Source organism: Bubalus kerabau, chromosome 4, assembly GCF_029407905.1.
Source record: "Bubalus kerabau isolate K-KA32 ecotype Philippines breed swamp buffalo chromosome 4, PCC_UOA_SB_1v2, whole genome shotgun sequence".
Classification (NCBI taxonomy): domain Eukaryota; kingdom Metazoa; phylum Chordata; class Mammalia; order Artiodactyla; family Bovidae; genus Bubalus; species Bubalus kerabau.
This window is the reverse complement of record NC_073627.1, coordinates 180,458,856-180,471,387: the sequence shown is the minus strand read 5'-3', so window position 1 is coordinate 180,471,387 and position 12,532 is coordinate 180,458,856. Positions and strand designations below refer to the sequence as shown.

At 52.8% G+C, this 12,532-nt stretch overlaps 1 protein-coding gene across 3 annotated transcripts in view; it reads right to left on the bottom strand.

Annotated features, from left to right (window-relative positions):
* Positions 1 to 12,532, bottom strand: part of GSN (gelsolin) — a 47,819-nt gene that overhangs the window by 8,301 nt on the left and 26,986 nt on the right. For all 3 annotated transcript variants that reach the window (XM_055579525.1, XM_055579523.1, XM_055579524.1), the window contains exons 5-12: positions 11,512 to 11,661; positions 9,429 to 9,518; positions 6,719 to 6,851; positions 6,152 to 6,240; positions 5,772 to 5,987; positions 3,664 to 3,797; positions 1,316 to 1,406; positions 224 to 394 (exon numbers count right to left, since the gene is read on the bottom strand). In XM_055579525.1, the coding sequence (XP_055435500.1) occupies positions 224 to 394; positions 1,316 to 1,406; positions 3,664 to 3,797; positions 5,772 to 5,987; positions 6,152 to 6,240; positions 6,719 to 6,851; positions 9,429 to 9,518; positions 11,512 to 11,661 (1,074 nt within the window). The remainder of the gene's footprint in view (positions 1 to 223; positions 395 to 1,315; positions 1,407 to 3,663; positions 3,798 to 5,771; positions 5,988 to 6,151; positions 6,241 to 6,718; positions 6,852 to 9,428; positions 9,519 to 11,511; positions 11,662 to 12,532) is intronic.

The following is a 12,532-nucleotide window of genomic DNA, read 5'->3' as shown; positions in this document are numbered from 1 at the left end:
ACGACTTGGCCATCATGGAAGGTATGCGAGGGACACTGGGCATTCTTGAAACAAGGAAAAATCTAAGACATACAATCCTGCTGCCAGGGCAGCAAGGTACAAAAAGCTGCTTCTTAGCCCCTCAGCCACCCCGACCCGATCCTGCACCCAGAGATCTGCCCATCAGGCCTGGGAGGTTTCCGGGAGGCCAATCTTGCTAGGGGTCCGGGGCCCAGGGCATTACCTCCACGGCTCGGGTGGCTCCAGAGCTGCTGGCCCGGACCTGGAAAAGGCGGGTGCTGGCGGGGGCCGTCTGCCCACCCTCGCGGGAGGTGCCGCCCCTGTAGATGATCATGGGTTTCCCGCCAAACAGGCTCATGAGGTGAGCGGGCTCCTTGCCTTGGACCACACGGCTCTGAGAGGGAAACGGGAGAGCAGGTCAGGAAAGGGGGATGGGAGCATTGTCCTATGCACACACACTGGGCTCAGCTCAGGGCAGCTGGCATGGCCCAGGCTCACCCCCAGACAAGCCCATCATGCTCAGGTCTGCGTGTGGAGTGGGGCTGGCCAGGGAACAGGAGGTGCAGGAAGGCTGCAGACAGCCCTACTGGCTGAGGTAACCCCGGGCACTGCTTCGGCGTTTCCCCTCCCACAAGGCCTGGCCTGGCTGAGGCTGGGTCTAGTCCAAGAACCCAGAGAGCCCATGTTTGCAAATATTCCCTTAAATGGAAGCCCAGGGATGGTTCATGGACATTCTTCCCAGATTGTGACGTCAGCCTCGGCCAAGAAAGCTGGCCGAGTGGTGAGAAAAGAGCCTTCCAGGTCTGGAGAGAGCCCTCCTGCAGAGCCAGTACAGACTGCGGCCGAGGGCTTGGCGGTGGGAGAGAGGGGCAAGGAGGTCTGCGAGGCGGTCCCATCTGTTCCCGCCCTGTGTGCCCGTGTCACTTCGGATCCCAGCTGTGACCCGTGCTGCCTAAATCCACATCACCTCACATGTGGGTTTGGGGGGTGGGGGTGGCTCATGGTCCCTTCCCAGCAAGAGCCGCCACTGCTGGGTCAGAGCTCAGACCCCAGCTCCACTCTGCTGCTGAGAATTCAGGCCACGTGTGATGGTACGTCCTCTGCCTGCATGTCTGATGAACCTCTTTTTCCCACGACTAGACTGTAATGAACATCACAGAGGTTCAGGGCAGGGCAGGGCCGGGGGCCGGGGGAGGATCCATCTGTGTGTTCACGTTTGCAGACACAGCGTCCGCGTCCTGCATAAATGTGTGTCAAAAGGATGGATGCATGGGATGAGGGACGGTCAGATGAGTGAGCAGTGGGCTGGGCTCACCTGCACGGGAGTCCCTCCCAGCTCCTCGTCCAGCTGAGCGGTCAGGATGGCCGAGGCAGCGACCTCATCCTGGGTGGACTGGGCACCCTGCCTGGAAGGGAAGTGAACCTCAGCACCTTGGTTTGCACAGAGCCTGGGGCCCCTCCGTCACCCTGGGCCTGAGAAACCTGCAAATCTCCAGATTACAGGTAATGAAACTGACAAACAAGAGGAAAAGAGATTTCTCTGAAAAGGAACCAGAGCCAGGAGCCAAAGCAACACAGCACACACCCCAGCTCAGCAGCTCGTCACCACACACCCCAGCTCGGCAGCCTGTCTTCTCACAGCGATCCGACCACAGCCAGTGGACTTCCTCATCCTACACCTGCCCACAGCAAGATGTGGTGGAGGGCTTTCTGTCTCACCTCTTCCTCCGCCGTCTAAATATCCCATAACTAACCTGTGCTATCTGCATAAGCAATCTAACAGATCAACGTGCTGATCAAAGAAAATGTTCTAAAAGCCTTCTCGTGAATTTTGTACCATGTGTGTATTATTAACACCTAGTCCAGAAACATTTCTTTCAAGCTGCTTTTAAAAGTCTGAGGTTGTCAAATTGAGAGGCAACCTACAGAATAAGACTAATGCTCTTCCACAGCATTGAAACCGGGAAAGAAGAGTGAAGCCTGAGGAACTGCCACACATTAAAAGACGGAGAACACGATGATTAAATGCCACTGAGGAGGCATGATGACTAAATACCACCTGAGACCCTGGGTTAGATCCTAGACCAGAGAAAGGACATTAGTGGGAAACTGGTGAAATTCAAGAAACCTCTACAGAGGAGCAAATGGTCTTGCAATAATGTTAATTTCCCGGTTTTGAAAACTGAACTGTGGTTAGGTAAGAGCTGACCGTAGAGGGAACTGAAACAGGTACATGGAAACTGTCTGCACTGTTTTTCCAACTTTAAAAAAGCAGAAACCCATCAGTAAACCTTTGAAAAGTTGGAGATTGCACAGTAAGAGAAACGAACTGAAAAATATTATACTGAGATATCATTTTATCAACTCTAAAGCTGACAAAGAGCAAAAGTGTGATAGCACAGTCCACCAGCGAGGCCACGAGGAAACATGCTCTCATCTGTCACCGGTGAAAAGGCCAGCGGCACAAAGTCCATCTACAGAAGCTGGGTGCCACCTTCAAAGTGACGAGAGCGTCCACTGTCAGAGCCAGCAACCCAGCTTCTGGGAACTCACTCCAAAGATACTTCTCTACACACCCAAAACGATGTTTGTTTAAGCCAACTAATCATGGCAGTGCTTGTAATAGTAGGAGTCTGGAATCAAAGCAAATATGCATCAGCAGGGAATTTGTTAAATAAACTACAGGATAGCCACACAGTGGAATATTACGTGGCTGTAAAAAAAGAAAGAGTAAGGAAGCTCTTTATGGACTGGCATAGTCTGAGCTCCAGGAAGTATTAACTGGAAAAAAAACGCGAAGAGCAGGACATTATACACAGCAGGCCATCTTTCGCCTGAGGAGGGAGGAGAACTAGGAATACAGGGCCAGATTTGCTTTTATCTGCATAAAAATGACTGGAAGGATATGTGAAAGGCTAATGAAGGCAGGCACCCACAGAGGAGTGAGGGTTTCAGAGCAAGGTGGGAGAAGTCGTGAATATGTCATCTCTCTTTAAAGAATTAAAAACAATCTTCAGTTAGAAAACATCGGAGGATAAACACAACTTAGAGTGGAATTGAGGAAGAGATTTTCTGTTCGTTTCTCCCTAGTCCCCACATCTCTCCTACAATGGACATGTGATGCTTTTATGAGATGAGTTTACAGTTTGTTTTGAGAAGTAAGACCAGCGGTCTTGCCCCGGGGACAAAAGCCTTTCCCAGTGGAGCACAGCTGTGCTGGCCCAGGTTCACACACCTGCAAGCTCCCCTCAGCCCTGTCCTCTGCCCCCCGCGGTGGCCATGCTTCCAGTGTGTGCCCCCCGCTCCGCCCCCGCTGCCCCCCGCTGGGGCCGTGCTCCCAGCATGTGCCCCCCGCCCCATCCCCTCTGCCCCCCGCGGTGGCCATGCTCCCAGCGTGTGCCCCCCGCCCCATCCCCTCTGCCCCCCGCGGTGGCCATGCTCCCAGCGTGTGCCCCCCGCCCCATCCCCTCTGCTCCCAGCGTGTGCCCCCGCTCCGCCCCCGCTGCCGCCCGTGGTGGCCGTGCTCCCAGCGTGTGCCCCGCGCCCCATCCCCTCTGCTCCCCGCAGTGGCCATGCTCCCAGCGTGTGCCCCCGCTCCGCCCCCGCTGCCCCCCGCGGTGGCCGTGCTCCCAGCGTGTGCCCTCCGGGACCGCAGACCCTCACCAGTTGTAGATGATCTGCCCCTGACGGCCGCCGTGGCGGTAGTTGTACAGAATGATGTAGCTATCACCGCCGTAGAACTGTCCGTACGTGGCGGGGTCCACGGGCACTTTGTTGGAACCTTCAATTCTCCAGATCTACCAGAGCAAAGCTGGGCTCAGACATCGGGCGGCATTCCCGGCCCCCACTCCGACCAGCTGAGAAACCAGAGGGTGCTGGGTAGCGGTTACACCACGGGATTGCCCTCGGACTCAGCCTGAAGCGAAATAACTTGATGGAATCACGGAGCCACCGAGATTCAAACCCAGGTCTTCTGTTCAGATCCCGGCAGTGCACCCCGGCCCCCTGCGCTTCCTCCTCCTTGGGAGCAGCCCAGGGACTGGTAGCTGCATGGTGGGGTTTAGAAAATGCTTTTTTGGTGTGTGTTACACAGTGCAACACAGGCTCGGAGTACAAATAAATATACGACCTGGAGCCAAATCAGGCTCTACCCCCTCGCAGGCTGTGCACCCTTGGACAAATTGCTTGATGTCTATGGGCCTCAGTTTCCTGATTTGAAAATGAGGGAGGTTGTAAGGATCCAATGAGCTAATTCACGAGTCCAGCACAGTGCTTGGCACAGGATGATGGCCCTGCAGGTGGCGGCTGCTGTTAATAATTATGATGATGATGATGACTAAAGTTGCCATTAGCTGTATCAGCAAGTTGTCTGGACTTTAGATATCACCTGCAGAGGCAGGGTCGTCACTGAGTGACCTCAGAATGACTCCTGCTGGCAGATCTCTCTGCAGAGCTCGGGTGACACGGTTTTCCAAGCTGTCACGAAGCCCTGCAGTGCCACCTGGTGGTGCCGCGAGTCCTGGCACATAGAAGCTTTGAACCTCGAAAATTCTTGAAGGTGATGGAGTGGGATTAAGCCTCATTTTACCAGGGGCTTCCCTGGTGGCTCAGACAGTAAAAACATCTCCCTGCGATGCAGGAGACCTGCGTTCAACCTCTGGGTCGGGAAGATCCCCTGGAGAAGGGAATGGCAACCCACTCCAGTATTCTTGCCCATGGACAGAGGAGCCAGGTAGGCTACGGTCCAGGGACTAACATTTAACTTAAGCTTCATTTCACAGATGAGGAAAGTGAGGTTCAAAAAGGTTAAGTAACTTCCCCAAGACCATACCGCTGAGCTGCCAGGGCTCTTTCCACATTGCCCTATCCTGGATCATTTTCATTGCATGCTCCTCTGCCACTGAACTAATGAACCAATGACAAAACCAATAATAAATTAAAACGAACATTTTTGCCATTTCTTTTATGTAGGATGGAATCAACGTTTTAAGTTGATTCTACCTCCTAAACATCTCAGAATCCCACTCCCCGCCTCTCCATCTTCTCTGTGAACTCCTTGGGCTCAAGGCCATCTCCCCTTCCCTGAACTATGGCAACGGCCTCCGCATGAGGTCTCTACTCCCATTCTCCTGCCTCGAGCTCATTTTCACAGCAAGTTCTGGAAGCACAGAACTGAGCCTGTCACATTTCTGCCTTTAAAACAAGAAAAAGAAAAAGAAAGAAAAAAACCCTCACTAGCACCTAATGGTTGATACAGAATCAAGGCCACACCTTTGGACAAGGAATTTAAGGCCCTCCCCTGAGAATATCATCAGCACCAGGCTCCCAGGACAGCTCCCTGCCCGAATACCCACTCTTACTCTGGCAGCAAACCTCCTCATACTCGGAGGCCCCACCCAAGGGTCCCCATCTCTATGGAGATGCCCCAACCACCCACCTCCACTGCTCTTCCTGCGCTCCCAGAGTCCCTGTGCACCCCCCATGTTCCATTGACCACACAGGTCTCAGCAACCAGCTGTGCCCACCTCCCCTCCCCTCCCAGCACTCTTCATGGAAAAGGGCAGGGTCTCAGACACTTGCAGGGAGCCTGCAAGACAGCAGGGGCTTAGGGCATGTTGGTTGTAAAACTCAAGCAAGACAAAAGAATCCCACCCATCAAAACTGGGGTCAAAGCCTCTTAGAGAAACATCCTCAGAGAAGAGGTGGGCCAGAGGTGCCAGGGAGGGAGCTGGAAGGCGCCTCGACACGCCCACCCCAGCCCCCCCGGGTACCTGCTTCTGCCCTCTGCCATCATCATCCATGCCGTGCTGGGCGGCCATGGCAGTGGAGGTGTGCAGGGTGGCCGCGTCGAAGGGCACGCGCTCCACGTTGGCAATGTGGCTGGAGAGATAGCTCAGGCCCGGGCCATCTGTCTGGTCTGGGTCCCGCCAGTTCTTGAAGAACTGTTTGAACAGCGGGGTCTCGCCGCCCTCGGGAAGGACTGAGACCTGGCAGGGATGGAGCAAGAGAAGGTCGTGGCTGGGCTGGAGTCCCCCAGAGGGCAGAGGCCACCCGGCCGGGGTCCTCCAGGGAGCCTCAGACACCCCGTCCAAGCAGCCTTCCCCACCCCACCGGGCCCACTCTCACTGTCCCACCCGGCTCCCTGGCTCACCTGGGTCTGCCTGGGGTAGTCCATCTTGGAGATGAAGTCGGAGGCTGTTTTGAGGGCAGCCTTCCTCTCCTCGGTGTTGGCCTGCCTGCCTGTCGGCCGAAGGCAAGCAAGAGGCCTGGGGTCAGGGCCGCACCCCAGCGCTCAGCGGCCCAGGGAGAGCAGAAGGCACGCCTCCCTCCCTTTCGTTCCTAGACGGTGGACAGCCAAGGCCAGAGGCCCCAGAGCTGACCACGCCATGAGCTCCCGGGAGTCCAGCGAGGGGTCCTGGCTAACGACCGCGAGCACACCAACCCCCTTACTGAGCTCAGAACTACACACAGCTTGCTGCATTTAATCCACACAGCAACCCTCTGTGATGAAGATCATTATCTTGTCCTCATTTGCATATAAGGAAGTCAGGGTCTTAGAGAGGTTAAGGGACTTGACCAAGGCCACTCAGCCAGTAGGGAAGCTGCGACTCAGAGCCCCAGCCTCCCTGTATGCCCCAGCCTCATAAGCCGAGTTCCGGCAAGGCTGCAGGGGCACCCGTGTAAGGCCCTGTTGGAGCCCTTCCCTTCGCCCCAGTACCTTTCCAGACAAAGATCTTCCCGTCTTTGCCATGGTCCAGGATGAAGCAGTCCTCTGACCTCAAGGCCCCCTGGGCGAAGGGGTTCTCATCAGCCACGAGGGAGACCGACATGGTGCCTGCACCATTGGAGACCTGGGGGAATGAGAGGGGCCCCGGGCCTGTGAGTGGTCTTCCCCACCTCGGCCTGCCCACGGGCGCCCCCAAGCCCGCACTTGCAGAGGCCGACAACCCACACCACCTCAAATGACGCTGCGGAGAAACACAGCCCTGAGGCTCATGTGGGATTTCTTTGTCCTTTTCCACCTTCTCACAACCACATCTGTGACCTACACATGGGTGTGGCTTGGAAATGGCAGCCAGAGAGGGAAGGGGAATCAAATGTGGGAATGCAGGTGGCATAGGAAAACCACCGCCCAGCTGATGAAAGGACAGTCAAGCTCATCGGCTTAAACAAGGAAGTACACAATAAAAGCAACGCAGGCATGTCAGTCTACATGCCGTGCGGGATACAGAGCTGGAACCTGGAGGGAAAACCGGGGAAATCGGAACAAAGCTTGCAGTTTAGTGAACAGCATTGAAACAATGTTTCTTAGTTTTGACAAAAGTACCTGGTTATGTTAAGATGTTCAAGGGAAGCTGGGTGAAGGGTATATGGGAACCTTCTGAACCGTCTTTGCAATTTTTCTGTAAATCTAAAAACTATTCTAAAAAAAAAAGTTCACTGAACTTTTCTGAGGGTACCCTACTTGTCCAAATTCAAAAGATTTGACAGTACCCAGAGCTGACAAGACTCCGGGTAAACAGGTGAGGGTGATGAGGAGCCTTCCAGAATGCAGTTTAGTAACATGTCAGGAAGTTAAATAATAAGTGTTCTGCATTTATTGAAAACTTACTTTGTGCCAGGCACTGTTCTAAAAAATTTATGTAATTTAGTAACTTCTACGGTTACAGAACTCCTTTAGTCCTTACAGCAACCCTAAAGTAATCTTATTACTGCCCCTGTTTCATTCACAAGGAAGCCAAGGCACAGGGAGGTGAGGTCACCTGCACAGCTAGAAAGTGCCAGATCCGGGATTCGCAGCCAGACAGCCTTAAGTCCAGAACCTGTGTTTTTGTCAGTTACTCTCAGGGCAGAACCTTCCTCCCTGGGGTAGGACAGACAGTCTAACTTCAGAACTGGTATTTTTGTGTTTCTGTTTTTTTCTGGTCCTGCCACGCAGCTGAATGCAGACATCAATTCCCTGTCTCGGGACTGAACCAGGCCCATAGCAGTGAAAGCCCACAGTCCAAACCACTCGGCAACCAGGGAACTCCGGAGAGGCAGTGCCTTCTTTTGTCATTTATTTTATTTATGGTAATTGGTATATACCAAAAAATTTTCATCTTGAGGAGGCAAATATACTTAACTATTTTGTTAACGGTTTTTTTCTTAATATATATATTTTCCTTAAGTTTAGTTGACTAGTTAACATACAATGTTTCAGATACACAACAAGGTTCCTCAGCTACACACACACACACAATTTTGGGGATTATTCTCCACCATAGGTTACTACCAGTTACTGACTGTAGCTCCCCGTCCAAGAACCAGTATTTTCAATCACTGACTCCTCATTCAGCCTGTGACCCAAGCGATCCACATCTGGAAACCTCCCCCAATGCCATACTTAGCACACACGCACAGAGAGACTGCTGGCGATCAGAAAAGGCGGAAACGTTCTCATGCCCATCAATTAGGGGTCTGCAGAGATTTCCACATTCATAAAATAAAATACTACACAGCCGTTATAAAGGGTCCAGTGGAAAAAAGAAGTATGAATAGCTTGCATCTGTTAATATCAAATAGAGATGGAAAAACACATAAGGAGACCCAGAAAGCTGTATCTGGAGTTTCCTTTACCAAACGGGTAACCATGTAACCATGGCAACCCAAGGAGCAGGGAGGAGAGGAGGCTGACTTTCTTAAACTGAGTATTGTTACTTTTGTAATTAAAGCCCATTTTTAAATAGTACTGGCTATCTTAAACTAATAAAATTAGATTGACTTTTATTTTTTTATGTTCTTGAGTATTGCTCAACCCTAGTACTTACGACAAATACATATTATTACTTCAATATCAGAATAAATATCAGTAATGTGGTCTTCCTGCGGTGGTGATATGAATCTGCACCTCATTCTGCTGTTATTTTACCACAAATAAGCTTAGGGCACAACATGCGCAACACAGGCTCAGAGGTCAGACATCCCTCGCTCAAGATCAGCCTTAACTCAGCTTTTCAAAAACATGAGAAGAAATTATAAAGTCACTACCCATAACACACACATAGACACACACTTCTGTAGTACTTTGCTGGATTTCCCTGAAACCCTTTTCTCCTTGGACGCCCCAGAGATCCTGCAACGTGGACTCCGCGGCCCTCCGCCCTCCCCACTTCATGGGCCCGGTCAGTGACAGTGCACCCATATGTCTGTGGCCGCCCACACGCTTGTTCCTGGGGCAGAAGCGCAGAGGCTGCAGACGGGCGTCCCCTGGAGCCGTAAGAAGCCGAGTCCCCCCATGGCACCCCCACGCGTGCTGGCTCAAAGTCCCCTGGAGCCGTAAGAAGCCGAGTCCCCCCATGGAACCCCCTACACGTGCTGGCTCAAAGCCCAGGTCTCCTGCACCCCCATCTTGAGCCCAAGACCCAGGGACCTCCGCCCAGGCTCACCTTGTAGAGCTTAGCCAGCTTGCGGTTGGCCGCATCCTCCTTGGCTGTGTCCTCGGTCCCTGCAGGCAGAGCCGGCTTGGGGCCCAGCACCTGCGGAGATGGAGAGATGGAAGAAAGCGTGGCGGTGAGCTCCCGGCAGCCTGCCGCCCCCCAGGTAGGAGACTGAGCTCCAGAGAGAGCTTTCTCCCCAGGCAAGCAGGGACCACGTTGCCTCCACCATCCACGGCAACCTTCCACTTGGGGCAGGACTCCCTCTGGAGATGTCCTGGATCCCTGACTGTGCCTCTGGGGTGCAGAGCCCAGCCAGGGCTGCCTGTGGAGTCTGTCCCTCCCTGACCCCTGTCTCCAGGAGCTCCATGAGGACCCCGTGCTCCACTGCCCCCAGGACAGTCCTTCAGATGTTTACCATTTCCACCAAGCCTTCTGAGAAGGATAAGTACAGCTACCAACACCTCCCACCACGTGCCTTCAACAGACCTCATTTCACCTTTGCAGCCATGCTAAGAGGCACAGGGGCTTCCCTTGTGGTTCAGCTGGTGAAGAATCCGCCTGCAACGCAGGAGACCTGGGTTTGATCCCTGGGTTGGGAAGACCCCTGGAGAAGGGAAAGGCTACTACCCACTCCAGTATTCTGGCCTGGAGAACTCCATGGACTGTAAAGTCCAAGGGGTCGCAAAGAGTCGGACACGACTGAGCAACTTTCACTTTCAAGAGGCACAGATTACCACTCTCATTTCACAGGCAAGGAAACCAAGTCCACAGAGAAGCAACACCTTGTCTACACCACTTAGTTCAGCTCAGTTCAGTCGCTCAGTCATGTCCGACTCTTTGCAACCCCATCAACTGCAGCATGCCAGACCTCCTTGTTCATCACCAACTCCCGGAGTCCACCCAAACCCATGTCCATCGAGTCGGTGATGCCATCCAGCCATCTCATCCTCTGTCGTCCCCTTCTCCTCCTGCCCTCAATCTTTCCCAGCATCAGGGTCTTTTCAAATGAGTCAGCTCTCTGCATCAGGTGGCCAAAGTATTGGAGCTTCAGCTTCAGCATCAGTCCTTCCAATGAACACCCAAGACTGATCTCCTTTAGGATGGACTGGTTGGATCTCCTTGCAGTCCAAGGGACTCTCAAGAGTCTTCTCCAACACCACAGTTCAAAAGCATCAATTCTTCAGTGCTCAGCTTTCTTTAAAGTCCAACGCTCACATCCATACATGACCACTGGAAAAACCATGGCCTTGACTAGATGGACTTTTGTTGGCAAAGTAATGTCTCTGCTTTTTAATATACTGTCTAGGTTGGCCATAACTTTCCTTCCAAGGAGCAAGCATCTTTTAATTTCATGGCTGCAGTCACCATCTGCAGTGATTTTGGAGCCCAGAAAAATAAAGTCTACACCACTATAAGCTGGCTAAGTAGAAATTTGAACCCATATCCCTGCGACTTTAGAATCTATCTTCACGCCTCCATTCTGTGCCACCTTCAGCCTCAATGGCTGCAGCTATTGCCCCTCTCAAGCCATGCTTGGTGTCCAAGCTCTTTCCCCATAACAATCACCTTCTGCTCTTCCTAAAAACCAGCGCTCAACAGCCCCAGACAAGCAGGAGAGACAAGTGGCACGAAGCACAGCCTGTGGTCTCCTCCTTTTCCTAGTGACCTTTACCTCTATTGATATATCCTCAAAGCACATTGGCTGGCAATGCCTATCATGCAATTGACGAAATGGGTTATAAACTAACTGCAATGGTCAGAAGAGCAAAGAGGGGACTGGGTCTCCATTGTCTCTTTCTGGCCTGGCCCTAGCACCAGGCTTGTCCTCAGAAGACGCCAAGACCCTCCTGCTCAGCTCCTTTGGAGGATCCGACCCTCTTGGCAGAAGGGTGTGGCTCACAGCCCGGGTGCACTGGATCCTGGGATGCCAGCCCCGCCTCTCAGGGGGGTCTGGGGAAGGTCAGGGGGAGACTCCTCGGCTTGCTAGAAAAACTAAGTCACCCCACAGTTGCCTACTGGATGGAGAGAAGGAATGAGCCCCCGTCCCCTTGCTCAGCCCCACCCTGTGCTCCCGGGACGCGGCCACAGGTACCTCGAGCATGGCCTCAGGCTCGGCACCCTCCTCGGAAACGTGCACGCGGGCGCGGCCACTCCGCTCGTTGTCCCGGATGCCCTTGGACACCTGTGTGGCCTTCAGCCTCTCAAAGCGGTTGCTGCTGGAGCCACACCACTGGTAGATGTCCTGTAAGACAAAGCCCCCACGTGAGGCAGCGCCCCCTGCCCACCTTCCTAGACGCCCGGCCGAGCGACATGCCAAGCACACCTGTTCTCTGCTTGCCCTGATGAGGGCTGGTGGAGCACACACACCCACATCCAAGCACAACAGGGGTCACTTGTGTGTACCAGGGCACATGAGGGTCTGCTGCGGATGTGCATTTTTCATAAGTACACCTACTTATAGAATGTGCATAAAGATGTCTGCCTGAGGATGGGAGTGAAATTGGTACAACCACTTTGGAAAACCATGTGACTGTGCCTCTTTAAAGCTCCACATGCAAATATCCTACAACCCGGCCATCCCTCTCTTGGGAACATACCCAGGAGTAATGCATGCAAATGTCCACCAAAAGACATGTGCAAGAATGCAGTGTCTGATTCAGACTGCTTGCTCTCAAGACAGCTCACCATCATCCCTGAGAATCATTGAACTGATGATACTTCCCTTTCTTTCTTTTTCTACCATGGATTTTCATTCATGCAGAATAACCATGAATTAATATTAGTATTTATAAAATTGTGTACCTGTTTTAAAAAAAGGATTGTGCAAGAAGGCTCAGAGTTGCATCCCTTGGAAGAGCCCCAAACTCTCCCAAGTGTCCGTCAACAGTAGAACAGATAAACTGGCAAAGTTTACATAACAAGGAGAAGGAACAAGCTACAACTAAAGGCAGCGACAGTACGGATGGACCTTGGAAAGAGAAAGTTGGGCAAAAAAAGTCAGACAGCAAAAGGCAAGATTCCAGGAACATGAAGTTCAGGAACAGGTGGAACTGCTGGGGGAGGAACTCTGGGGTGAGAGCTACCCATGGGGAGGAAGGGACTAGAAGAGGCCA